The sequence below is a fragment of the Aedes albopictus genome, chromosome 3 (assembly GCF_035046485.1).
Source record: "Aedes albopictus strain Foshan chromosome 3, AalbF5, whole genome shotgun sequence".
In the NCBI taxonomy this organism is placed as follows: domain Eukaryota; kingdom Metazoa; phylum Arthropoda; class Insecta; order Diptera; family Culicidae; genus Aedes; species Aedes albopictus.
The window spans coordinates 129,325,994-129,353,984 of record NC_085138.1 but is presented as its reverse complement, the minus strand read 5'-3'; the positions used below and the strand labels follow the sequence as shown (position 1 = coordinate 129,353,984).

General features: G+C 38.4%; 2 protein-coding genes across 15 annotated transcripts in view; one reads left to right on the top strand and one right to left on the bottom strand.

The window, feature by feature from the left end:
- The window catches only part of LOC109622365 (TLD domain-containing protein 2), a 768,101-nt gene that overhangs the window by 387,202 nt on the left and 352,908 nt on the right, over nucleotides 1-27,991 (top strand). The window lies entirely within an intron of this gene.
- On the bottom strand, nucleotides 19,702-20,495 carry LOC109399241 (uncharacterized). Its single transcript, XM_029873939.2, has 2 exons — nucleotides 20,268-20,495; nucleotides 19,702-20,207 (listed from the first exon to the last, which is right to left on the bottom strand). The coding sequence occupies exons 1-2, from the start codon at nucleotides 20,305-20,307 to the stop codon at nucleotides 19,909-19,911; spliced, it is 339 nt and encodes a 112-aa protein (XP_029729799.1). The 5' UTR covers nucleotides 20,308-20,495; the 3' UTR covers nucleotides 19,702-19,908.

Below are 27,991 nucleotides of genomic sequence, written 5' to 3'. Positions count from 1 at the left end.
GCGGGATACTACCGCAATTTCATCCAAAATTTTAGCGGTATTTCAGCCCCTATCTCAGACTTACTGAAAGGTAAGCCCAAGAAGATTAGGTGGACTGAAAAAGCCGAAATGGCCTTTCGTAATTTAAAAGAGTGTCTGATGTCTAAGCCCGTCCTTTCTAACCCTGATTGGTCTAAGGAATTCACCGTACAAACGGATGCTAGTGATCTTGCAATAGCTGGAATTCTCACTCAGGAATTGGAAGGAAAAGAACATATCATAGCATACTTTTCGAGAAAACTAACAGCCTGCGAAAAGAAATACGGGCCAACTGATAAAGAAGGCTTGGCGGCTCTCGAGGCTATTGAACACTTTCGCTCCTATATTGAAGGCTCGCACTTCACCTTAGTGACGGACTGTTCGGCATTGACGTTCATTTGCAACTCCAAGTGGCGTCCTAGTTCTCGATTATCTCGTTGGTCAATCAAGCTCCAGGAGCATGATATGACCATTAAACACAGAAAGGGCCGAGACAATATTGTCTGTGATACTTTGAGCCGTGCCGTCTGTGCCATATTTGAAGATTCTACTTCGAAATGGTACTTAGAGTTGAAAAGAAAAGTTAATGAAAATCCTGAAAAATTTCCAAATTTCAAAATTGAAAATCATGACCTTTACAAGTTTATCACTTCTCGTTCTCAGTACGATGCGGAAAGGTTTGAATGGAAATTGGTCGTACCACCAGACAAAATGCAGACACTGGTTCAACAGGAGCATGAGAAACTTATGCACTTGGGTACCGATAAAACTCTAGAGCGGTTGAAGCAAAAATTTTACTGGCCTAAAATGAAGACTGATGTTAGAAAAGTGTTATCTAAGTGTAGCAAATGCAAAGAGTCTAAGTATCCAACTGTGCCAACTGTTCCTCCAATGGGGGAGCAGAAATCAACAACTCGTCCATTTCAAATGATCGCTTTAGATTATTTAAGCGGATTTGTCCGAAGCAAATCTGGGAACACTGACTTGTTAGTATGCTTAGACATTTTTTCCAAATATGTTCGCCTGTTTCCTGTTAAGAAGATCAGTGTATTCATCGGAACTAGCTGAAAGAGTTTGATGATTATTCTGTAACTCTATTTCAGTTACTTTCTTTTGAAAAGATTCAATTGAAATTTCTGTCCTAGTTTCAGGAGGATTTTTATTAGTTGGGAAAACAACCTCCTTCAGTTTTCCCTTATTTGGTTTTTTGATTCACAAAACGGACACTCTTCATAGTGAAATTCTGGTAGACCTCAAATACAACAAAATACAAAGTCTCCGGAGATATTTTTGAAGGAATTTCAGACGTAATCCCAACACAGAGATTTCTTAAAGAATCCCTGAAGGAATTCTCGAAGAAATCTTCAGTAGAATCTGTGTTGAAATCTCAGGAAAAAAGTATTGCCTGAATGCCCAGAAAATCTCTTCGGGAAACCCTTGGTGGAATTTCTAGACACTTTTTAAAGGAATTCATAGGATAATGACTGGAGAAATCCTTTGATAAAATTTTTGGGCGATTTTCTGGAAGTATTCCTGGAGCAATACGCTTCTGTAAGCATATAAAAAAAAAAAATCTGTTGATATTTCTAGACAATATTTCCAAGAATCCAGGAAGAAATTTATAAGGTAGTTCTCGGTGGAAATGCCGGAAAAATTCCTGGAATAATTCGTGAAGGAATATCTCGATGTTAGTCTAAAGAAATCTCTGTATGATCTCCTGCAGGAATCTCTGACGTTATGCCTGCCTGATTTGCTGTAATTAATAATGCAAAATCTCTCCAGTTGTTCCTGCAAGACATAAACATAACATCTGGATGAATCCTGAAGAAATTTCTGGACACACTTCTGTGCGAATTTTCAATGGCATCCCTCGAGCAATTTCTTGACAAATCTCTGATAAACTTCTAGAAGAAATACTTGTTAGAATTTCTGAAGCAATCATTGCAAGATTTTCTGAAGAATGCACCGGAAGAATTTATGAAAGAATTTTTGATGGAAAAATTACGCCTGAAACGCCCATGAAGCGCTTAGAAACGCCTCTGAAAGCCCTTTTATATCTCAGTGAAGCTCGCCTGAGAGCCCGCTAAAACCTTTTTAAGCCCTCTTGAAACGCCTTTGTACACCCCTGAAGCTCGGCAAATCGGCATAAAACGCCTCTAAATAACCCCTTTAAACTTCTCAGAAACGTCCTAAAACACATCAGGTGGAACTCTCCTTGAAAATCTCTTGAAAAAAAGGCTGAGTGAGCTGGTAAAGATAGAGAATTCTGGCAGGAGTTCACCGAGAGTTTATTATTAGGCTAGGGAGCTAGGGAGAAACCGAACCCTCAACAGTAGGGATTTCTTTAGACATATGCAAAAACAATCGTAAAGAAACGTCTCCATTGATTTCTCCATGAATTCCTCCAGAAACTCGTCAAGTACTTTTTCCTTGCAATGACTTCTTTCATAAGTTTCTTAGGAGATATATTAAGATCAGCAGGTATTCTCACAGAAATACAAGAACTCTTCTAGTGATAATTTCAGAAATTTTCAAGAATTTATTCTGGGTGTCTCCACGAGTTTTAAGAGATTCCTTCAGACAATCATTCAAGGATTTCTTCACAAATTCCTACTGTTTTATTTATTCAAGAATGCTTGCAGTATTTCTGTGCAATTTCTGAAAGTATCTTTGGAGATATTTTCAAAGAAACTTCATAAGGAATTCGCGCTGAAATTTTTGAAAGAAAACCTGAAGGAGTTTCTGATGAAATCTACATTGGAATCCCTGAGGAAATTTCAAGAAGTACTCTTGAATATATCTCGAAGCAGCACACAAGTCACAAAGGAGTGTCGCCAATGCAGGTTTTTGGTTGGACACGAGTCATTTTCAAGGTATTCTGCCTTTGAGTCAGAATTACATGAATGTTGCTCCTGTACAACCAAAAACTTGCGCTTTCCACACTCCTTTGTAACTAGGGGAAATTTTGAAGAAATTCAAGGAGGGATTTTTGTACAACTTTCTGGAGGAACTAATCAGGAAACCCAAGGTGGAATTCATAGGAAAGTTTATTGGGGGATTCTCAGTTCTCACAGAAACTTTCTGAAGAAAGCCTTCCAGGTATTGCTCTTTAGATAACTACAGAAACTTTCAAGAATTTCGTCTAGGCATCTCCAGGAGTTTAAAGGGATTTCTTCAGACAATCATCCAGGGATTTCTTAAAAACTCCTCCAAGGTTTTTGTTTGTCAAGAATACTTCCAGTATTTGTTGTGCAATTCCTGAAAGAACTTTTAAAAAAAACCTGGAAGAAATCTGGAAGGTTTCTTGCAGGAAACTCTGAAGGAATCCTAGGATAAAAGTGGCACGGCAAAAGCAATTTCCAAAAAAATCTTTGCATGAGTTTCTGCTGGAATGCTTGAAGGGACTTCTCAAGGAATTCTTGGAGGAACGCTAGAAAAAAAAAATCCGAAGGAATCTCAGTAAGCTTCTGCACAAAAGGATTTTTAAAGACTTTAGAAGAAATTAGTTGCTTAGATTTCTGAAAAAATCAATGAAACTCTGAAGAATATTTTTGAAGATATTTTTGAAGTAATCCCCAAAGCAACTTCAGGATGAATCCATACAAGAATTCGTAAAAGAATCCCTGAAGAAGTTTCTGAAGAAATTCCCAGTTAAATCCCTGAGGAATTTTCAAGAAGTACTCTTGAAAAAAGAAGACTACGAGAAATTTTGAAAGAGGAATTTATGTTGAACTTTCTGAAGAAACTAATCGGATAATCGCTTGCCGGTATTATAAAAAAAAATATGGATAAATTTTGAGGAAGTATCCCGGAGAAATCCTGTAATAAAATTCTTAAAGGATTCCTCGAACAATCAGAGGGCGTATTTCTTGCCTGAATTATTTAAGGTAACAATAGATGAATTTCTGGGGAGTTCCTGCAATATTTTTTAAATGAAACCCTGAAGATATTCTTGAAAACATGTCTGCGAACACGTTAAGAAAACCAATACAAATTTCCTAACGAACTCCGGTAGAAACGGCTGGAAGAATTAATGGATAAATTTTCAAGGGATTTTCTAAATCAACTACTATGAAAATTGTATTAGCAATCCCTGGCGCAGGTTCAGAAGTAACACATGAGAATCGACCTACAAGAATTCATGAGGAAATTTCTCCAAAAATGCTAAGACTAACATCTGAAAGAACCTTAGTAGATTTTAAGGCTGAATTCGACGAGTAATTTGTAAAGGCATCCATGAATCAGCTTTGGAAGGAATCTTTAGAAAATTTACCAAAGAAGTTCTTGGAAAAATATATGAGAGTCTCTTAGAAAAAAATTGTAAAAATCTACAGGGAATTTCTGAAAAAATCCCAAGAGGAATTTCAGAATGAATCTTTGGAAGAATTTCTGAAGAAGTCCGTGAAAGATTTTTTAATTTTTTTTTTTTGGAAGTAATCTCTTTATTTCATAGAGATCCTTGGAACCAGATCAATATTTGTCGAGATTTTTGATAGGTTCCGGTGAGTTTCCGTCTAGGATAATGTGTAGAGGTTTATGTGATACATATAGCTCAAGAGGGAATGCTAGGGGACTCTGAAAGGATTTAGGACTATCACCTACGCAGATGAGGGCTGGAAACATAAACTTATCACGAGAATCCTCCAGGAACTCTTTCTGTGATTCTTTCTGGAATTCTTTCAAATGTTTTCAACGGAAATCTTCCAAGATTTTTATTCTCCAGGGATTTTTTTTATGGAATTTCCTATGGCATTATTTCAGGAGTTTCTTATATTATTTTTACAGGGCTGTCTTGAAGAATTCCTCCAACAATTTCCTCCATTGCTGAAGGAATCATTTTTAAAGGAATTTCTCATGGTGTTCCTTCTGGATTTCCTAAATCAGTTTCCAACAGGAACAGGATAACATTTCCACAGGAATTCCTTCTGGAAATCCCAGAAAAAAAAAAGAATCCTGAAAATATTCCAAAACGAGCTGGAAGAACCTCAGAAGCTCCTGGAGGAATCTTGAAAGGAAATCATAGAAAAAATCCTAAAAGAATTGGGGATTAGGAGTTCCTAAAGTCATTCTAGATGGAACTTTTAAAGAAATCTAGAATAAACTACTAGGGGAATCTCAGAAGGAATCATTTGTAGTGTCTTAGAAGGAACTCCTGGTTCAATTTCTGAAGAAAACACGGAAGAAATTTTTGAAAGAATCAAAAAAATGTCTTAAGGAACCAATAAAATAACTTTTGGGGAATCCCAGAAGATATCCAACCTTGTAGAATCCAAGAAAAAAAATCGTGCCGGAATTTCAAAAGGAACTATGGTAGGGGAAGGATTGCTCGCGGTATTCTAGGATCCTGGAGGAATCCTGGTGGGAATAAATGGAGGCATGCCGGAAGAAGTTCCTGGAGGAGTCCTAGGAAAGAAAATCCTGGATAAATCCCAGAAGGGGGGTTCCTTGGGGTTTGCAAGAATGCCGGAAGAAATTCTTGCAGAAATCTCGCAATCCCGACTGGAAAATTATATCAAGTTTATACCATATTGTGTTATGATGTTATAATATTTTTCTAGAACTTATTATGTTATAAACTAGATGCAGGATGATGTTAAAATAATTGAAATTATAACAAAAAGTACACTGGTCTGATCAAGATTATAACCTATTTTGTTATAATCATATCAAAATTATAACAAAATGTGATATGAATTCTAGCCTCAGAATTACTTGTTTCTATCAGAATTTGATATAATTTGTAACATAATTTTTCAGGTACTGAAGACTCAAAACTAAATTATAACACAATGAGTTATCAAACAACATTTATAATTTATAATAGAGTTATAGTATTTTGAAAACACCAAGGAGTTGAACATGATTATATCCCAATGAGTTATAAATATCATGTTTTGTTAGGATATGTTTTATTTTTGTTACAATTTTCTAGTCGGGATGTTATTTCTGGAAGGAATTCCTGAAAGAAACCCAAAAGGAACACTTGAAGGAATCCAGGAAGAAACTTCTTTAGGAAACCCTGAAAGAAGTTGTAATGAAATCTCAAAAGAATTGCCGGTTGAAATCCCTGGAGAGATTGTTCGAAGAAACTCCTGGGGAAAAGGGGAGAAGAAAACCTTGAAAGAACTTCTGAAGGATCTATGAATCAACTCATAGACAAACGCTAGAAAAAACTCCTGGATAAATCTCAAGCTATGTCATTTATAGGAAGGGGTATCCGAATTTGTGACGAAATGCTACGAGGGGGGAGGGGGTGTTGAAAATCGCTTTAAAAAGCTACGCATGGACGCTCCCCAGGAATGTCGTAAAAATTTCGAAGGTAATTTTTTTTACAGGAAAATTTCTGAAAAAAACAGTTTCTGAAAGAAACTTTGGAAAAATTTCTGAAGATGTCCGTGGATAATTTCTGAAGCAATCCTTTGAGGAATTTCTGGAGGAGTTCTGCACTTTTGGTTTTCTGAAGGTAATTTTATTTAAATTCAGTTGCACACCTTGGAGCACCGCTTGGAGCGTTTTTGAAAGAACCCGTGAAAGATTTTCCGAAAGAATTACTCGTACAGATTTCTGAAAGAATCTATAGAGGACTTTTTTGAGGAAACTCATGGAAGATTTTCTAGAGGAGATTTCTAGGACAACCTGTAACCTATTTGTAACTAAATTTGTAATTAGCACCGCCTAGAGATGAAATTTTGCATCATCAAACTGTAAGCCCTTAACGCGTCATCTAGTAACAGAGGTTCGAGTCAAACGGTCCATTATCTGTTTATTCATGATCAACCAAACATCTTTGCTGAAGATAGTAGAGACGGTAAGAGAGTTATTAGGAACCTGGGATATTTGAAATATAAAGTTTATATTCTCAGTGGCGCCACCTATGTGTGGATTTCCGAATCAAATTTTGACCTATGAAACAACTTTGCCGAACACACCATCTTTCTATGTGATCAGGATCTTGAGATATACACTCCCGTTCAAAAGTTTGGGGTCACCCCCTCAAAAACATGTCATTTTTTTAGGCCCATATCTCCGCCAATTTCCATCCGATTTCAAAACCCTAGGTTTCATTCAAAAGATAATAAGTCAAAAAAACTTTGAACATGATTTAAAAGAAACTTTTTCAAAAAATTTTGAATGTAAACTTAACCCAAAGTTACCAAATTTTCTAAAAAATGAATATAAACTTACGGCAGTGTCGCTGGAAGTTGGGTCGACCAAATTTTAAGATGAGAGCGGTAATATGATCCATTTTCTATTAGCTTTCAACTGCTTTTTACAGAACTTAGCTAAAAAATCTAGAAAAAAAGTTATTAAGTAAATTATTCCTTGATGTCATCGACCAAAAGTTTGGGGTCACCCCTCAAAATGCTGTATCGGCCAAAAGTTTGGGGTCACTATCGTAAAACATGGAAAAGTGATTTGTTGATATCTTTGTCATCTTTCATTCAATTTTAATTCTTCTTGGCTTATTTGAAACAAAATGAATGATACTTACTGCATAGACATTGAACCACACATATTTGTTGAAATTTACATACTAAAACTTAACATAAAGTTGCCTCATTTTTTGAAGCGTGGTAAAATGTGCTAACTTTACATAACATTTTTATATACAAAAATCGTTAAATACGTTAAGTTGAAGACATCAAACGTAAATTTAGTTAACTATCTTTGAAATGAGCCATAAATAATTAAAATTGAACTATAGATGACGAAGATATCACCAAATCACTTTTCCATGTTTTACGAAAGTGACCCCAAACTTTTGGCCGATACATCATATTGAGGGGTGACCCCAAACTTTTGGTCGATGACATCAAGGATTAATTTAATTAATAACTTTTTTTCTAGATTTTTTAGCTAAGTTCTGTTAAAAGCAGTTGAAAGCTAATAGAAAATGGGTCATATTACCGCTCTCATCTTAAAATTTGGTCGACCCAACTTCCAGCGACACTGCCGTAAGTTTATATTCATTTTTTAGAAAATTTGGCAACTTTGGGTTAAGTTTACATACAAAATTTTTTGAAAAAGTTTCTTTTAAATCATGTTCAAAGTTTCTTTCACTTATTATCTTTTGAATGAAACCTAGGGTTTTGAAATCGGACGCAAATTGGCGGAGATATGGGCCTAAAAAAATTACATGGTTTTGAGAGGGTGACCCAAAACTTTTGAACGGGAGTGTATGAGATGTAAAATTTGCATGCTCACTACCGCCACCTATGTGTGGAGTACCATATCAAACGGCCCATCATCTGGAAGTAATTGACAAACACAATAACTTTCTCGAAGGCGTCATCTTTCTAGGTGATAAGGATCCAGTAATATATGAGATACAAAATTTACATGCTCACTAGCACCACCTAATGGTGGAATTTCGAATCAATCGGTCCATCATCTGTAAGCGGTCGACTTACTGAGCAACTTTCTCAAAAACGTGACGCTTCTACAAGCTCTAGATCTTCCGATAATTTCGTTTGAAGACATTATATTACTAAATTGCTTATGCCAAATAGCGCCATCTAGTGGGGAAATTTCGAATTAACCATTTCACCGCCAGATGGCGCATGACTTACCGAACATATTTGCCGATGACATGAACATTCTAAAACATCAGAATCAGAAGACATAGAGAATTCAATTTGGGGTCCAAATGGACCCCAGGTATACAAAATCGCCGGGTTCAACTTTGACATGGAATATAAATCAAAGTATGCCATGAAATCAGCTTTATTTTTGCTTAAATAATAGAACTAGGTCTAGTTTGAGGGTATTCTTCATTACACCAACGAACCTAACCTCAAAATGACTGACAAATCTCAGGTAATTTTGACAGATGTATAATTAGCATGAAAAAGACAGCAACAATATCGATAAAGTAGAATATGTTATCCGTCTTTTTCGTGCATGTGTGTGGTCTGTCAAAATGACCTGTGAATTGTCAAACATTTTCATGGCTAGCTTAGTTGGTGCAATGAAGAATTGAAAAAATAAAGTCAATATGTTATACCCAACTTGTTTGCCATTACTCCAAAGTTGTCTGGGGTCCAAATAGACCCCAGGTATCCATTAGAGGGTTAAGGTTTACAAATCCTTGTGAACTGAGATGCACCCGCCTTCTCCTGAAAATCTTATACATCTAATTTGTTTTGCGAATAATGCCACTTTCTTGCTGAAAAGTGATTTAACTTATAGCAGCTTTTGAATGTTCAAATGTCTCAAAAACCTTCTACTCATCGATTGGGGCACCCATCAAGTTTCAACCAGAACGCTGGGTGACTGGGGAAAATTAATTGAACCGGTTCATGCAAGTTCGCCCGAAGCCCTGCATGCTGTTCAGTAGCAGCGGCGGCGGCGGCGGCGCGGCCCGTTGATTGATTGTTGGGCAAGCCGGCTCGCGCTGTTGCGCGTCCTTTGTTTATTGGTTTCTTTATGGTTTTTTGACTCTTTGCGGCATTAGGTAATCAGCATCGCGCGCGCCCCTTCAATGTGCATTTCCAGTCAGTGAGCACACACTACTGCGCCTGACTAGAATGTTTTGTTGGTGTTGCTGCAAAACAACACTCGACGAAACACTTGACGGACTGGACTGGTGGTTGATTGGGTAGCGGTCACAGAATTCGGAATATGGCTCTTCATTTGAATTGTAAATGCCTTATTTATTTCGATGACGACGACGACGACGCTTTCGCCTCCGGATGTCACTGTGTTGAAATTTATATTGGAGGAAGATGACTGCCCGTTTTTAAATCTCGATGACATAAAAAGTAATATTTTATCCGATACAATGTGCGATTTAAATTCTTTTGTTATCCGTGGATTAATGGAGGGGCTGGCGCTGCGGACGTCACAGATGTGGGTTGTGAAACCAGATGGGGCCATCAGGAAGAACACCGATTTAACGATGTTCATAAATCGCAGGATTGGGGGCATGTGTTCTAGGTTCATATTTATGTGAAACGTATCTGTCCCATATTTTATTATTATTGGAATGAAGTTATTTATAATAAATCTTCTTTTGCATCAGGAAGTCTCGTTGAAATTATGTGGAAATTAGAATACTTCATGATGTTCCTAAAATTCTAAAACTGCTGGATATCAAAATTATTCGTTTCATCTCTGCTCCTCAGAGCAACCAAAAGTCCACTTCCACAATTGATGAGGATTTGGGCGCGATTGACGCAAATCGGCTTATTGGAGCATATCCTGATCATGTGATGTGTCGGGAATTGACGCAAACTAGGAAAAAAAGTCTAATGAAGAGTTGCGTTCAAAACCGGTTGATAGGACTCCGAACTACTCTGCCTAACCATAACCACCTTTTACGTAGTGCCATGTCCCGTGATCAGGCTCATAGTTCATTTAAATGCTCGCACACAAAACCGCTTATTAGCCTCGTTTTGGCCACTTTACACATCGCGCCTTGTCCATCGTGGACTGTAAGTATGGGCCTTCCATAGGCTGATGATTATCATCTAGGTAGTGGAACTTTGTATGAGCAAGCACTCCAAAAGAAAAACCCCATACATTACCACCAATTATTATCACTTACCTACCTACTCCGAAGCGTACGTACCAAAGAAGGCTTGATCTTGTCAATCATGGTGGTGGCGCTTTGGACATGATTGATCCGATCGGTTTCGAGGTCAAAACTGCAGCTGTGCATGAACGACCGGTGCGATAGTGGTTTGACCTCCATTGCCTCTTAAGGATAATGGAAATACTTTGCCGACGTTTGAAAAGAAATAAAAAGTGGTAGTAACTGTAAATGTGTCAATTATTCAATAGAAGTTGTTTATCTTAGCATTAAATTCTTTGATTATTCATTAGTACTTACTTGACTGAGCATTAAGGTGGCCCACACTTATATGAAAAACAAAATTTCGAAAAATGCCAAGTCTTACCTCCTCAATCAGTTGTTTGGGACTCCCAGAAGCTACGTTCAAAATTTGAGCAAAATTGGTTGAGCCTAAGGGGGCGCTCAAAACGCTTGAAGTTTGTATGGGAAAACTTGGCCAAATGTATGCAGAAATTTTAAGTTTTCGAATTTTGCCGCTAGGTGGCGCTGTAAGCGTTCAATAATTAAACCCTTTGGTATTACTGTAGGTGACTATATGCCAAACAACTTTGTCGAAAACCGCAAAGTGATCCAACGCCTGTGAATAAAGTTATACCCTAGGAAAAGTGAGGATAAACTTTATTGTTATTTTTCCAATACATGTAAAGGAATAATATCAATAATGAAATCTCAATACTTTGCCTCACTTTGCCTAGGGTATAACTTTTTTCACAGCCGTCGGATCACTTCGCGGTCTTCGACAAAGTTCTCTGGCATATAGTCACCTACAATAATACCAAAGGGTTTGATAATTGAACGCTTACAGCGCCACCTAGTGGCAAAATTCGAAAACTTAAAATTTCTGCATACATTTGACCAAGTTTTCCCATACAAACTTCAAGCGTTTTGAGCGCCCCGTTAGGCTCAACCGATTTTGCTCAAATTTTGAACGTAGCTTCTGGGAGTCCAAAACAACTGATTGAGGAGGTAAGACTTGGCATTTTTCGGAATTTTTGTTTTTCATACAAGTGTGGGCCACCCTACTGAGCATCCACGGAGGTGCAGAGGGCCGAATTGAAAGATTTCCATCCTGGGCGATTGCCAGTCATCGCATTGACCTTTGGTCTGGTCAAATTTCTGTCGACTTGCTTGATTTCGTCGAGTCAAGTACAAGACACTGAAGACGACCTTACAGTTGAGGTCGAAATACGTACCTGTCAAAGGATGCAAATTCTTAGTGGAATTCAAAGGAACAGTACTTAACGCGATTTTCTTTTGATTTCGTTGTTAAGGCTGCGCCGCCATGAGCCTCTAGGTCTGCCTTTGCTGCAATGTCTTGCTGGGTTCCAATCTAACGCTTGCTTGCAGATTTCGTTTCCGCTCCTGCGTACAGTGTGGACGACCCACCTCCACTTTCGCTCCCGAATTTCTGTCGCTATCGGCTTTTGATGACATCGATTACGGCGCTCCATGCCAAGCCACCATGCATGAATTATATACCGCAGGCATCTATTGATGAAGACCTGCAGCCGTTGAGTGTTCTCCACTGATACACACCAGGTTTCACTGGCGTATAGCAGCACAGATTTCACGTTCGAGTTGAAAATTCGGATTTTGGTGCGTCGACTGATCTGGTTTTTTTTTCCATACATTTCTTAAACTCGTAAAAGCAGCCCTCGCCTTCTTAATCCGTGCACTTATGTCGATCTTGATGCCACAATCGGCCGCCATTTGGCTATCAAGATATTGGAAGCTTTCAACATTATTTACCGCTTGTCCAGCTACCGTAAAGCTGGAAGGGTTGACCGTGTTTACATCCAACGATTTGGTCTTGTTAACGCTGATGGTAAGATCTGCCGCTGAGGAGCGATTGGCAAGACCATCGAGCTTGCTCTGTATATCAGAGCGCCGTTGAGCTAGGAGAGCAACGTCATCAGCCAGTTCGAAGTCACTTAGGTGCACCATGGTAATGGGCTGCCACAGCAATCCGCGATTGGGTTCACGGTCAATCGCACCTACCAGGATCTCGTTGATTACGATGAGGAACAGTAGTGGTGCTTCACTCCAGCAACGACCCGGATGGGATCGAACCAAACACCGTTGTGCAGTATTCTGCACGAAAATGCCCTGTAATGTGCTTCAATGAGGCCGATGATTTTCTCAGGGAGACCCTTGCGCCTGAAGGCTTGCCACATGTGTCCGTGATTGAGACGGTCGAAAGGTTTCGTAATCAATGAACACGACGCGAGCGCTCGAGGGTTAAAGGCGTAACTCAAAAGTACTTAAATATATAACATTCGCAGAAAACCGTCTTCAATTATTTTAACTCAACCAAGGATAAGAAGTGTTACTCAAGAGAGCTCAAGAGTACTCTGATTTATCCGCTTGATGCGGATTTAGGCAAACTCCGCCGAGAACGTCATAAATCTTGCAATTAATTGAAAAAAAACATAAATTCCATCGTACCGCGGTGAAATATGTGGTAATATGATTGAAACTGGGCTCTTTCTTCCAACGAAATCCATCAGCAGCCCGGTACCGCTGGCGCTGCCAACCGGGAGCACCTGTAGTGCAAAAGTTCCTCCGGTCAACGTTCCCAACAGGTAACTGCACAGAAAATAATATGTTATTAAAATTCAGCGAGAAATCATGCACATAAAGGGAATGCTAGTTATTGTACTTTTACATGAGATATAAAAACAAATTACATTACCATCGTGTAAATTTCCGCCAACCATCGCGTAAACCATCATGAGCTCCAACCGGTTACGTGACTATTAGTGGAAATTTACACGATTGTAACGTAATTTTACATGATATCTCATGTAAATATGCACTAACTCTAGCATTCCCCATATGTGCATGATTTGACGCTGAATTTTACATGATTTTTGCCTTTCTCGTACACCAAGGTGTACCGAAAGGCTATATGTTCACTCCAAAAACGAAAATTTGATAGAGCCTCCGGAGGGGTCAAGTCTTATATACCAATCGACTCAGCTCGACGAATTGAGGTGATGTCTGTGTGTGTGTATGTGTGTGTGTGTGTATGTGTGTGTGTGTGTATGTGTGTGTACAAAAAAACTCACATCACTTTTTGGCAGTAAACCTCAACCGATTTTATTGACCGACGGTTCATTCGACGCGAAATCTGGTGCCATTGTTTCCTATTGAAAATGGTTCAGATCGGTCCAGCCGTTCCGGAGTTATGGCCATTTAGGTGTTCCGGACCGGTACCCCAGGAAGGGGCCAGATATGAAAACGCTACAAACCCATCCATGCGGCACATCAAACTACGGCATTTTCGATAACTTGATGAATGGTAAGCAGAAAAATAGTCTCAGACCATATCTGAACCGGTAGTGTCCCGAAACCGGTTCCGGGTTTCCCGCCGGAAGTGACCAAACATAAAAGTGAACTAAACCCATGCATGCGACATATCAAACCGCGGCTTTTTCGATAACGTGTTGAACAGTAAGCAGGAAAACATTCTCAGACCATATCGGAACCGGTAGTGTTCCGGAACTGGTTGCAAATGTCCCGCCGGAAGTGGCCAAGTATTAAAGTTAACCAAACCCATGCATGCGACATATCAAATAGTGGCTTTTTTGATATCCTGATGAACACTAAGCAGGATAATATTCCCAGACTACATCTGAACCGGTTGTGTCCCGGAACCGGTTCCGGGTGTCCCGTCGGAAGTGGCCAAATATAAAATTGAAATAAAACCATACATGTGACATATCAAACCACAGCTTTTTCGATAACCTGATGAACAGTAAGCAGGAAAGCATTCTCAGACCATATCGGAACCGATTCCAGATGTTCCGCTGGAGGTGGCAAAGTATAAAAGTTAATTAAACCCATGCAAGGGACATATCAAATCGTGGCTTTTTTGATATCCTGATGAACAGTAAGCAGGAAAATATTTTCAGAACATATCTGAATCGGTTGTGATCCAGAACCGGTTCCGGGAGTCCCGCCGGAAATGGCCAAATATAAAAGGGAACCAAACCCATGCAAGCGACACATCAAATCGCGGATTTTAAGGCATCTTGATTTGACAAAAAAAAAAGTTTCCGGCCATATTGGGGACAACAGGTAGTGTTCCGCAACCGATTACGGTTGCCCCATCGGAAGTGGTCAAATGTAAAGGAGAACCAAACCCATAAATTCGACACATTTAATGACTTTTTAGGTAAGCTGATGAACGGTTAACAAAAAAAATCATAGATCATACTTTGGAAAACCAATAGTGTGCCGAAACCGGTTCCAGGTGCCGCGACGGAAGTGGTCAAATGTAGAAAAAAAACCAAACGCATACACGCAGCACACTAAATAACGGCTTCTTCGATAACGCGAAGAACGGTCAGCAAGAAAATTGTCTCAGGTCAGTAGTGTTCCGGAACCAGATTCGAGTGCCTCGCCGGAACTGGCGAAATGCACGAATGAACCAAACCCATACATGCATTACATCAATTTGCGAATTTTTAGGAGAACTAATTAATAATTTGCATGAAACTAGTCTAAGACCACATCAGGGACAATCGGTAAGTGGTAAAATGTGAACCGAAAGTTGTAAATGTGAAATTGAATTAAATCCATGCGTGTCGTACCATAAAACCACGCTAATTCGAAAATGATTGCTGTCAAATTACCTATTTGACTCTATTTTAGTTTTGTTTAGATTGTATGATATGTTTTTGAACACAAATCTTACAGATATTGCGGTGGTACGAATTGATAGATTGTACATTTTACGATTGTTGGCTTTCGAGGTTCACTGCGGTTCATCACCAAACGGATCAGGTGTCGGAATGCACCAAACAAGAACTTTCGGAAGTAGCAGCTGCACGAGGAGCCACTGCGGGTGTAAGTAACATCACAATATCGTATCATTCGTATTTACAGTGTATTACACTGTGACATTTGATCATTTTTCAATTCAACAAATTTCGAATGAGCGGGGTACAAGTTAAAAAGTGTCTTATTAAAGAGTGATGAATACGCAGGGTTTGACAGTACATCAAATAGCAGCTTTTTTGATAACTTCTTTTTCTTCTTTATAGCTCGACGTTCGCATTGGAACTTGGCCTGCCTCACTTCTACTTAGTGTTCTTTAGAGCACTTCCACTGTTAATAATTGAAGGGTTTTTTTTTGCCCGCCATCCCGAGCAGAAAAAAATAACAACTGAATAACAAATCGAGGTATTTGATCTTCAATACCATCATACCTCGATATGCCCTTCATTAGGTAATAATAAGAGGCAAAATAACAAAAATGAATACCATAATTTTGTATTAAGCACACCTAGAAAAAAACAAGTTTTGTTATTTTAATAATAAATGCATACCTAAACTTTCAAACACACTGTAAAGTGCTGTATTTGTTATCCAAATGGTGTTGAATACCAACATAATAACAATTATTAGTAATAAGTTGTATATTTTGTTATCAATCAAGTATTCAATAACAAAGAAATAACAACTATTGTTATTATAATATTTATTTTTAATAACTCAATTTGTTATCCAGCAGGTATGCAATAACTAAGAAATAACAGCTATTAATATTAAATTGTGAGTTAATCGATAGCTCAATTTGTTATTAACCTCTCAGGACGCACGCCAGATATAACCTGAAACTGCACCACGCTCGCGCTGAATAAGGCGAGCGACGTTTTTTGATGCAACAGCGCGCGTCCTGAAGGGGTTTCCATAAAAAAAAAACAAATAACAACTGTCATTATTAATATGAAAATTTTATACACGTATTTGATAACTAACGTATAATAGTAGTGTCTATATATATGTAATTGAATTTTTGTCTGTCCGTCTGCCTGTCTGGCACTAATCGATTCGGAAAATACTGGACCGATTGGCGTGAGAATTTGTATGTGGGTGCTGTTGTGTTCGGGGAAGGTTCTTCTTGGTCTGATAAAAGAGCCTCCCAGATGATATGCGCCATGCGGGCACTTCTCTATGTAGCCTGGTAAAAAGTTATACCCTAGGTACAGTGAGGCGAGACATAAGGGTTGTTTTTTTCAGTACATGTAAAGGAATAATATAAATAATGAAATCTCAATATTTCGCTTCACTTTGCTTCGGGTATACCTTTCTCACAGGCATCGGATTACTTTGCGGTCTTCCACAAAGTTGTTCGGTATATAGTCATCTACAATAATACCAAAAGGTGTTATCATTAAGCGCTTACAGCGCCACCTTGCGGTAAAATTCGAAAACTTAAGATTTATGCATACATTTGGCCACGTTTTCCCATACAAACTTCAAACACTGTGAGCGCCTCCTTAGGCTTAATCGATTTTGCTTAAATTTTGACCGTAGCTTCTTGGGAGTCCAAGACAACCGATTCAGAAAGTAAGACTTGGTATTTTTCATTTTTTTGTTTTTCATGTAAGTGTGGGCCAAACAACATAATGTCAGACTCACCGATCAAAGATTGACTCATAGCACCTTTTGACTTCAGTGACCATACGTGAGCTCTCGCCGACTTGAACGATTGTTGACTCCAGTTGCAATCCAATGGTCTGTCATATTCCTGATGATCTGTCTGCTGTAACGTTACAGTAACGTCGACCAGCACTTCTGAACAGATCTGCTAATGACACTTTGATGGTTCTCCAAGTTGTAATAATGCTATCACAACGCAGTCTTCGCTTAGCAAATAAATGCGAGCTCTCTCTCATTGATGAATCTAAAGCTGTTCTGCTTTGTTCCTGATGATCTGTCTGCTGTGACGTAACAGTAACGTCGACCAGTACTTCTGAACAGATCTTCTAACGACACTTTTTCTCCATGCTGTAATAATGCCACTACAGAAATGTACTCGATTTCCAGAGATGAAACGCAGCCTACAGGCTTCTGTTTATAAGAGAGAATATTTTTTTCATTACATTGAAAACTTAAAGAATTAAACTAATAAATAAACAGGACTTGTTCTTTTTATATAAATGCGGCCTTTTTATACTTGTAATTGCAAATCCCGTTGTCTTTTAAAAAAACTGTAACGACAGTTTTTTTTTTCAATATACCTACCTAACAGATACATCAACTTACCATAATCAAACAAAACTCGAATTAGTAGGGTAAAAGCACTAGACTTCGCCCCCTCATTACAAATTCCATCTTTTATGTATGAAGCAGTGAAGATTAGAGCAGAATTTCTAGGCAGAGCCGAAGTCTAGTATTTTTACCCTAGTTGAATATTTTATTTTTCGTGACGTAATTTATAGACGTTTCCCAATAAATACTGATAAGTTAGAAAAACAGTATTTGAAGGTACATACTACACATCGTTTTGCGTAAGAAAATTGATTAATATTTAAAATTTCAAAATGTGTATATTGGAAATAATTAAATTATAAATACCGAACAACAAATTTTTAAAATCACTGTTAAGGCGGTATAACGTGAAGCTCCATTTTTAATCCCCATTCATTACATTTCCTAAATTTAAAATGGCAAAAAAGGCCTTCACCCAGATCTACAAGTGCTTATTTTAATATCAAAATAGCGTATGTATTGTGAATCATGTTCTGAAATTAGAAAAGTTTTAAAATTATATGAATTTCAATTTAAGTCCCTGTGTAAATCTTAAAAACATAATTTGTGGAACATTTTTTAAATAAAACTTTTCTAAATACTTAGGCAGAAAATTCATCTGATATTTGACAGGTCTCTATGCCAAAAATTCTTATTTACAACTTTTCTCAAAAAATATTAAAGCTGTTTCTTTGGCAATTTATTAAATACCATAAAAATGTCTGGAGTTTATTTAAACCATCGTAGCCAAAATTTGAACCAATTTTAATCTTTTTTTTATTGTCTTTTTTGATTTGAACTGATTTTTTTCTAGCAATCTATTGAGACGATGAATTCGATTCCCGTTCAGGTCGGGAACTTTTCTTGACTTTGCATAGTGAGTCATTGTGATTGCCTCACAATATACTAATTAATGCAATGAAGTTGAAGAGAAGCAGGCCAAGTTCCAGTGGGAACGTAGATACATAAAGAAGAAGATTGCGAAATATTATTATGTTGATCGATTCTACAATCAAAAAGTTTTTATTTGACGCATTCACTTATAGCTTGTGGTTTGATGCGTAATCTGAAATCACAGTGAAATTTGAAAAGCATATGTTGGATGAAAAAAAGCTTTTTTAAATGCCTTCAAAGTCAATGTTACAAGATATATTACGGAAAGATGGCTGTTACCAATGTCCAAAAAATATGTTGTTTTAATGAATTTCGAAATAAGTCAAATTAAGATTATAATGGATTACATACCTGCATGGGACACTTTCACAGTTGTCAGCAGAAGTAAAACCATTTTTTTTTGTATGGTTCATAACATCTAAATTAGAATTTCTCAAAAAGAAAAGCTTTATCTGAAGTAATACCCATCAAAGCGATCATCATTGTGCACAAGGTGTGCATTGTGTGAAGGGTGATACAAATAAATTATTCAAGAGATTTTAAAATTTCAAGATATTAGAGTTCCCAGAAAACTTCTTAACAAATCCGTTGAGTTTAACGATTTTCCCTAATTGTGCAGTTCAGCGAGCTGTTTACAATATGTTAGGATTTGAATTGAGCGACGAATAAATAAATTCACGTTTTACGTCCCGAAATCATTAGTCCTGTTCAACGACGTAGGTTGCACTTGCTCGAACTTGCTCCATCCCGCTCTTTCCCGTTTGTTGACAAATGGGTAAGAGTAGGATGCAGCAACTTCGAGCAAGTTCAACCTACGCCGTTGAACGGGACTATTGTGATATGTGAATATTGATTATATTCTACTTTACTAGTACAACATCAATCGTCTAAATCCCGTTTTACTGAGATTCTATCGAAAAACGGTTTCTCTGGATCTCCGCCAGAGACTAAGCCCAGGAAAAGAGCTCGCTGAACTGTCAGCTCCCAGCTTCGTGACGTCATCTTGCAGTATCCTAATAGGAGTTTGTTTACGTTAGCCCCCTCCGGCTACAAATATAGTCCATTTTATGAGCCGATTTTATGAATGAATTTTGACAGGAGGTAGTGTCCAATAACCCGTAAAAACCAATATCATCATCAACATTGTTGTCACTTCGTAAAATGGCTCCTTCACAATTATTTACATCGGCAGCGTCCATTTATTACGTAACGCTAAAATCGTACAATTTCGACCCCTCCCCCTCCCTCCTCCGCAACACTTTTTGTATGAAAATCCCTAAATTTTTGTATGGCCCATAACTCTCGGCCGTACTCCTTCCCTTTCCTTAGAGTGATACGTAATTTATAGATGGCGCCATACTCACATCGCTTCTTATTCGGCCCTATCCGCAATCTTTTAGAACCTCCGCTCTTGGTGTCTCCATTTGCCTTCCCGAACAATGAGTGCTTCGTCGCTCCGGGACGACGACGTAACACCTAACGCCACCACGGATGCCAGCGCCTTTTCTGTCCAGCACAATAAACTTCCAGTTGTGGAACGTTCCGCCTGGTCCAAAGCTGCTTCCACATCTTCCGGAATGTTGTAATCCGCCGTGTAGGAAAGTCATTTCGGCCGCAGCTACGCAATTGTTTTGGGCTGGCTGAAGCTCTCCTCTGGAAGAGCTCCGATGTTTGGTTGCAGCTGAGAAACGACGAGACCACAATAAGCACTATTTTTCCGTAACATTCTGCTGGCACTTACCTAATGGGCATTTGGTGGGTCGAATCTTCTCGTCGGACATTTCGGTGCTGTTTTGTGGGTACGGTTTTCACCTGTTTTTACCGTTTTAACTTATTTTTGACTCGCGAACAAAAAACCGGGACGGACCACTTGTTTGTATTTTTTTTTAAACAACAACAAACACTCACAAAATTTGCAACACAGAAAAGTGTGTACACGGAAAGACGAAACTACCCAAAAGTGAGTTCCTAAAATACCTTATTAAATAAATAAATTTTAAAGTTTTTTTTTCACCCAAGGGACGATTCAAATATTACGTCCATCATTTTTCGGGATTCACCCTCTCCCCCCCCTGTCACGCTATTTTCCTATACCTAATACACGTACTGTCACACTTTTCTAGACCCCCCCTTCCCCAAATGTTGGACGTAATTTTTGAACGTCCCCCAACCGAAATTTCGACTAGGTTGTATTCAGCTTGCAGTAAAAGTCAAAGAACAGCCAGCATACACAGGTTAATTAAACAGCTGGGCATTGTATTTTTAATTACACTGTATTGTAAGATGCGTGTCCAGCAAAAATTGGCAATGTTTTGTTGTTGAGGTGACTAGGGTATCGGGATGCTTCGTTGGCATAGTCCCCTCGTTGGGCCTATCTCCACCGACGAACCGACGTGACAGTGGTGATTCAAAAGTATAGTGGTTTCTGCTTTTAGTGGTGTTGCGTGTACGTACACGCTGCATTACACGAACACCACCTGAGTTACTGGTTGAAAATAGTAAACAAAGATCAGCTGTTCCTAGCAAAATCAAATGGCCATATTTTCAACCAGTAGATTTGCATTAGTGTTCGTGACACCGCGCTGCGAAACCACTATAGATAGTAGAGTAAACAAATACTATTCACACGCTTGAAACATTACACTCAGCGATGTCCGCGGATCTATGCTTACTCTACTATCTATATTCAAAAGTGCCCCCCCCCCCCCCAAATTTAACGGTCGACCAGCGAAGCGAGCGATCGCTTCTGTCAAATCAGCGCAGACGCGAACCGTTTCCTATGAACACACGGGGGTTCGGTGTCGAGCTATCAAATCATCGCGAGCCGTTATAGAGGTGCAATCCCGAGCAGAAGGGAATACCTAATAAATACCATATCAATACCAACCTTTGCTCTCACACCAAATTTTTTTCGCTGAAAATCAGCAAAATTTTGCTGAATTTTGCCGAGCTGAAATTTCAGCAATCCGATCAGCAATAAAAATTACTGAAAATTTCAGCAATGTCGACTGTCATCGTGAATGACAGATGCGCAGACAGACGTTCAAGTTTGACTCAGCAGCTTGTGTAAAAAACATGGCCGCCATAAATTGCCAAGTGGCAATCAGCGAACAGATGGCGTTAGCGACATTCATATTCAATCGCTGCCTCACATGTGCGTTGCACCAACAACTGTCACCACGGTCGTCTTCCAGCCGGATGGCGGGAAAAGACCGCACGTGTTGCACGCTAATAATGTTTCCACATAATTTGTGCAGAGTAAATGACTTTAATTTAATGTCTAAAATCTTTCGCACAAATTAGCGCAGGACTCTTGTAAAATATTTTACATATTATTACTTTTATTTTACATAGATTTCCTTGAATAAAACTGCATTTGGATGAACTTCACTCGCATTGGGAAATCTTTGTGAATGTGACGCACATGTAGGAATGATTTTGGCAGTGTTTGTTTTGATTTTATTTTTCGGTGGGTGGTGAATTGGGTGGTAAGTAAGCGGCTGGAAGCACGTGGTTTCTCAAACTGTCAACTGCACGCGACTGCACTGTGGCAATCGGTTGTCTAGGTGTCGCTAGTGAAAATTTACATAGAAAATTTGAATAAATTTGTTCGAGCTAGAACGTCTGTCTGCGGTTATACACTACCCGTCATAAGTACAGACTCACAAAAAATTTTGCAACAATATTGCATCACCCTGACTCACCTCGATATCTCCAAAACCTGAGGACTTACAAAGATGCTGTCTTCAGGAAAGTTATTCAGAAGACCAAAAGCAACAACTTTTCTGAAGGCGGCATTTTTGTAGGTGTTCTGGTTTTAGAGATATCGAGGTGAGTCAGGGTGATGCAATATTATTGCAATACTTTTTGTGAGTCCGTACTTATGACGGGTAGTGTATCTTAGCTTGTTAGTATCGTCTTGATATTGATCAGCTCCCAATGTTAGTGAAGGTACTCAAGCAGTCAACTGAGAAATCTGATATTATTCAGCTCTGCTTTTACGCTGAACACAACGTCGGAGTATGTGCCATCAATAAGTTTTAAGTCAATTCAATGATGGCTTTGATAAAATGCTTGCTTTTCTTAAAAAAATATCAGGATTCAGGAACACTTTGACTTACGTCGACGGAAAGATCGTGAGAACATATACGACGAGAAAGGCACTATCACCTGTAGGTGGATTAATTTGGGTTTTTTTTCTGTGTAGTTGATTGTCCTAAAGTTTATCAGTGTCTGCAGTCCGGTGAATTGACCATCGATTGCACGGGAATCGACGTTCAATGACCACATCAACCTCTTTTTTCAATGCTGAAAGATGATGAGGATTTTGGCACTGCACCGCTCTAGGGTCGGGTTACGGGACGGATGATCTTGGTTGGCAGCAATAATGCGCTCGATGGCAATCGTTTCATGCGATATTTTCATCCGCCAAACTGTTCTTACTCGAGAACAGTTACTCTTGCTCAAGAATAGTTAATTAAAGATAGCTACGAGAGCCTCTTAAAACTGACAATAAGTTCAATAATGTTTGATGTGTATAAGGTTTTATGCAAGGTTGTTAACCGATAAATTATCGACAGTTAACTCATCGCAAACTCGATAACGATAAAGGTTGCTCGATAATCTCTCGATAACGATAATCAAACGATAAATCAACGCGCAGATCAACGTACCTTCGATAATTTTGCGATAAAACTAGTTACCCTTAGTGATGGCATCAACAACGGTTCAGATATCGAAGAAAATTTTTCGGAGACGTTATCGAGTCGATAATTTCCACAGTTAACTGTATCGCCGATGACGTTTCCGCCTGAAGACGTTATCGTTATCGACGATAAACGATAACAGACGTTAACTTTATCGCCGATAACGATAATTTATCGATTAACAACCTTGGTTTTATGCACTTAGTCCCAAGTATTCTTGGAGATGTTCTTAAAACCACAGATTGATGAAGAATAGTTGTACTCAGCAGAAACAATGATAAGATCAATTAGACTATGCAATGTTTTGATAAAACTATCACAAAACCAAATCAAGATTGTTACTTGGGTAGGGTTAATACAGGGGATACATAAAATAACTGGGACAGGTAAATTTTCACTTTTCAAAAAATGTTCAACTAACTGTAAGTTTTCGAAAAGGGCATCAAATATTCTAAAATTTTTACTGTATGTCTATAAATTAGCTGTGTATCAGTGGTCCAGATTTGGAAAAGATCGGGCTATTCTACACGAACTTAGAAAGATTCTAGAATAGAGATAATTATCCGATAGCCAACTTTAAGCTGTTATATCTTGGATTCAACAAACCGAATGCAATAAAATTTTAATCATTTATGACTAATATAATGAGCTATTGCAAACTTTTGACTATACTTAAAATTCTTCAGTCTTTCTAACTTCGTATAGTATAGTCCGATCTTTTCCACTGATACACAACTAGTTGATGAACTTATAGTAAAAATTTGAGAATATTTGAAGACCTTTTCGAAAAGTTACAGCTAGTTAACCCATCAACGCCCAAATTATGCCACAATCACAGTAGATGTCTGATTTTTTCTGGAGTACCTCAACCCCATAAAAGAAAGTTAATGTAGTCATTAAAACGGAAATCTACGGTAAAATTTTCATTTTAATACACAGTGGGGCATATGCACATGAAACGTTGAAAAAATATGTTTCTTTTTTTTGTGCAGCTACCTTATTTCTATAAGCTATGTAAATCTATTTTAGATGACTGATCCTTGCATCATGGAATAGTTGGTATTCTCTTAATAGAAAAATATACAGTTTGAAATGTTCCAGAAAGGATTTACATTAGTAATTACTAAAAAAATCTACTAGTACCTTATCAATGGACAGTTTTCAACAGTTTTTAGGCATTCCAATATGTATCATTCTAATAATTTCTATATATAATGGGTTGATATTCGGCATACTAGTAGTATATCCTGCCCACCCTATCCTTCTGGCTTTGGCAACCGCAGAGCATAGCGAGCACGTGGCTCACCCTCTGCCGCCACACACCGTTATCTTGTACAGCGCCAAAGATTATCCTTAGCAATTCGAAAATTCCAAATATTCGCTTGGTATATGTTTCATTTTATAAAGGACCACCTTATTAGCGCTCTGCACATCTCATTCTTATTTATCTCACTTCTTCCGGAGCTCACAGTAGAGACGGTTTCCGCTAATGATGCGTGATGGTATTTCACGGCTCACGCAATTTACAGCTGTGATTATATGAACCTGAGTATTTTATGTAGTTCTATTCTTGAGATACACAAGTTCATAATTTGTATGTGTTGCGGCGAAAATCAGCTATTTTACCCTCGCGCAAACAGTGAGAGTAGTCATATGCTATTAGCTTCACTGTAGGAGATACAAATAAAACGAGTAGGAAGTACCAAGTGCGTTGATCACTAGTCGACCACAGTAGGTTTGATAGAGTTTGTAATAAAAGGAAACTAGATCCGGATTGAACCGAAGCCGATAATTATTATTGTCAAGTGGCTGAAGAATCTTAAATGTTTCAAAATGAAAAATGTGTGGCTTCATGGTCGTGCGGCTAAGGTTACCAAGCCTTTAGTCGCATCGTGCTGAGGAGCGCGGGTTCGATTCCCGCCGCAGCTGTCAGGAAAAGTTTTCGGCTGTGCCACTGGGCGTTGCATGCTAGTCCGTTGTCTCTAGTGTCGTGCTTCCTTCAAAGAGCAAATAGCTCACTGGAATTCATCAAACGTGTCCGTGTCTTTTAACAAACTATTCCAGTTTTAGCTGATTCAAGCAATCACCAGTGTGCTCCAGCTGCTCAAAGAACTCCAGTAAAATTCTACCTCGGCAACACTATGAATCATTGAAATCTCTTACCAAATTGCTGGTTGCTAGTTGATCAAATAACGTTCAATTTATACATATACATATATTTTGCATCAGCAGGTCGGCTCCAGAGTCGCGTTCGATCCAAACGAATATCTTTGAGATGAAAGTCACAATAAACCCGAGTAAAGATAACAAATTGATAGCACATAGCACGTTATCGAAAATTACGTTATCATTGAGTTCAGGTTGATAACTAATTATACTATACTATATTTTTTCAACATTATATTTAGTTATAAATTATATGAATAGTTTATATGAAATAAGAGGGCTGTTTGATACCTAGCTGGTTTTGTTATCAATCAGTAGCCATGCAGTTTTATTTTATCTTTAAAACTACTTCACCAATATTAGTTCAGAGTTTTTAGAGCCCACTTGCGCCACCTAGCGGACAAACATACAACCAACTAGTTCACTATCGGATAGCTCTTGATTGATCAACTTTGCTGAAGATAAAAAAATTCTATGTAGTCTGGTTGTTGAGAAACAGAAGATAAGAATTTCTATGACTCGCTAGCGCCACCTAGTGGATAAGCATAGAACCAACTAGTTCCTGATCGACCTTGTCGAAGACGAATATATTCTATGTAGTCTGACTCTCGAGATACAGAGGTTTATTTTTTTATGAATCACTAGCGCCACCTAAAGGATAAACCTAGAAACAATCAGTTCACTATCGGATAGCTCTTGATGTCCTGATCAATTTGGCCGAAGACCAAATTTTTGTATGTATTCTGGTTGTTAAGAAACAGAAGCTAAGAATTTCTATAATTCACTAGCGCCATTTAGTGGATGAACCCAGAACCAATTAGTTCAGTATTGGGTAGATCTTGATGTCCTGATCAACCTTGTCGAAGACAAAATTCTGAAATTCTTCAATCTAGTCTGATTCTCAAGATACAGAAATTCCGAAATAGTAGAGCCTATTTGCGCCATCTAGCGGAAAAACCTACAACAAAATAGTTCACTGTCGGATAGCTGTTGATGTCCTGATCAACCTTGCCGAAGACATAATTCTTCTATGTAGTCGGATTCTCGAGATACAGAGGTATAAAATTTTATTCTAAGGATTCAATTTTAGAAACAGTGATGTTATCTCATATGTTTTTTTATAACTCACTAGCGTCACCTGACGGCTAAACCCAAAACCAACTAGTTCACTATCGGATAGCTATTGATGTCCTGATCAACCTTGCCGGAAACGAAATTCTTCTATGTAGTCGGATTCTCGAAATACAGAGGTTTAAATTTATTAGGACTCACTAGCGCCACGTAACGGATAAGCCTAGAACCATCTAGTTCACTATCGGATTGCTAGTGATGTCCTGATCAACCTTTCCGAAGACGAAATTCTGCTATGTAGTCTGATTCTCAAGATACAGAAATTCCGAATTTTTAGAGCCCACTTGCGCCATCTAGCGGAAAACCCTACAACCAACTAGTTCACTGTCGGATAGCTATTGATGTCCTGATCAACCTTGCCGAAGACATAATTCTTCTATGTAGTCGGATTCTCGAAATACAGATCTTCAAAGGATCTTCAAAGGACTCACTAGCGCCACATAACGGATAAACCTAGAACCAACTAGTTCACTATCGGATAGCTATTGATGTCCTGATCAACCTTGCCTAAGACATAATTCTTCTATGTAGTCGGATTCTCAAGATACAGAGGTTTAAAATTTTATTCTAAGGATTTAATTTTAGAAACAGTGGTATTATCTTATATAATTTTTTTATAACTCTCTAGCGTTACCTAACGGATGAACCCAGAACCAACCATTTCACTATCGGATAGCTATTGATGTCCTAATCAACCTTGCCGAATACGAAATTCTTCTATGTAGTCTGATTCTCAAGATACTGAAATTCCGAATTTTTAGAGCCCACTTGCACTATCTGGCGAAAAACCTACAACCAACTAGTTCACTGTCGGATAGCTGTTGATGTCCTGATCAACCTTGCCGAAGACGAAATTCTTCCATGTAGTCGGATTCTCGAGATACAGAGGTTTATTTTTTTTTTAGGAATCACTAGCGCCGCCTTACGGATAAACCTAGAACCAACTAGTTCCCTATCGGATAGCTCTTGATGTCCTGATCAAGTTTGCTGAAGACAATTTTTTTTTATGTAGTTTGATTCTTAAGATACGAGCACGACGATATTGGCAATGGCTGTTGACGAAACACCTGTCAAAACACAATGTTTCATGATCACTAGCGCCACCTACTGGAGCGAATTCGTATTAAATTACGTACTATGGGAGAGTCCTTGATCTCCTCAACAACTTTGCTGAAGACACCAGTCTTCCAAAAATGCTTCATTTCTCCGCAGTTATCGCAAAAGTTACTGATCTATAAATAGATCACTGGGCGTTCGAGGCATCTGATCTATAAATAGATCACTGGGCTTAGAAAGGTTAATTTTTTTTTTGAAAAGTGAATATTTTACCTGTTGCAGTTATTTCGAGTATCCCCTGTACATTCCAAGTTCCGTTTAGCACTAAAAGTTGTTATTTTATGAATTCTACAGCTAAACCCGGGTAGACGAGAATATCTATATCATATCTTAAATCGAACATTTT

Coding starts and splice junctions, on each gene's coding strand:
- LOC109399241 (XM_029873939.2), bottom strand. CDS start 20,307: ATGTCCGACGAGAAGATTCGACCCACCAAATGCCCATTAG. Junction 20,208..20,267: donor ACCCACCAAATGCCCATTAG/GTAAGTGCCAGC, acceptor GTCGTTTCTCAG/CTGCAACCAAACATCGGAGC.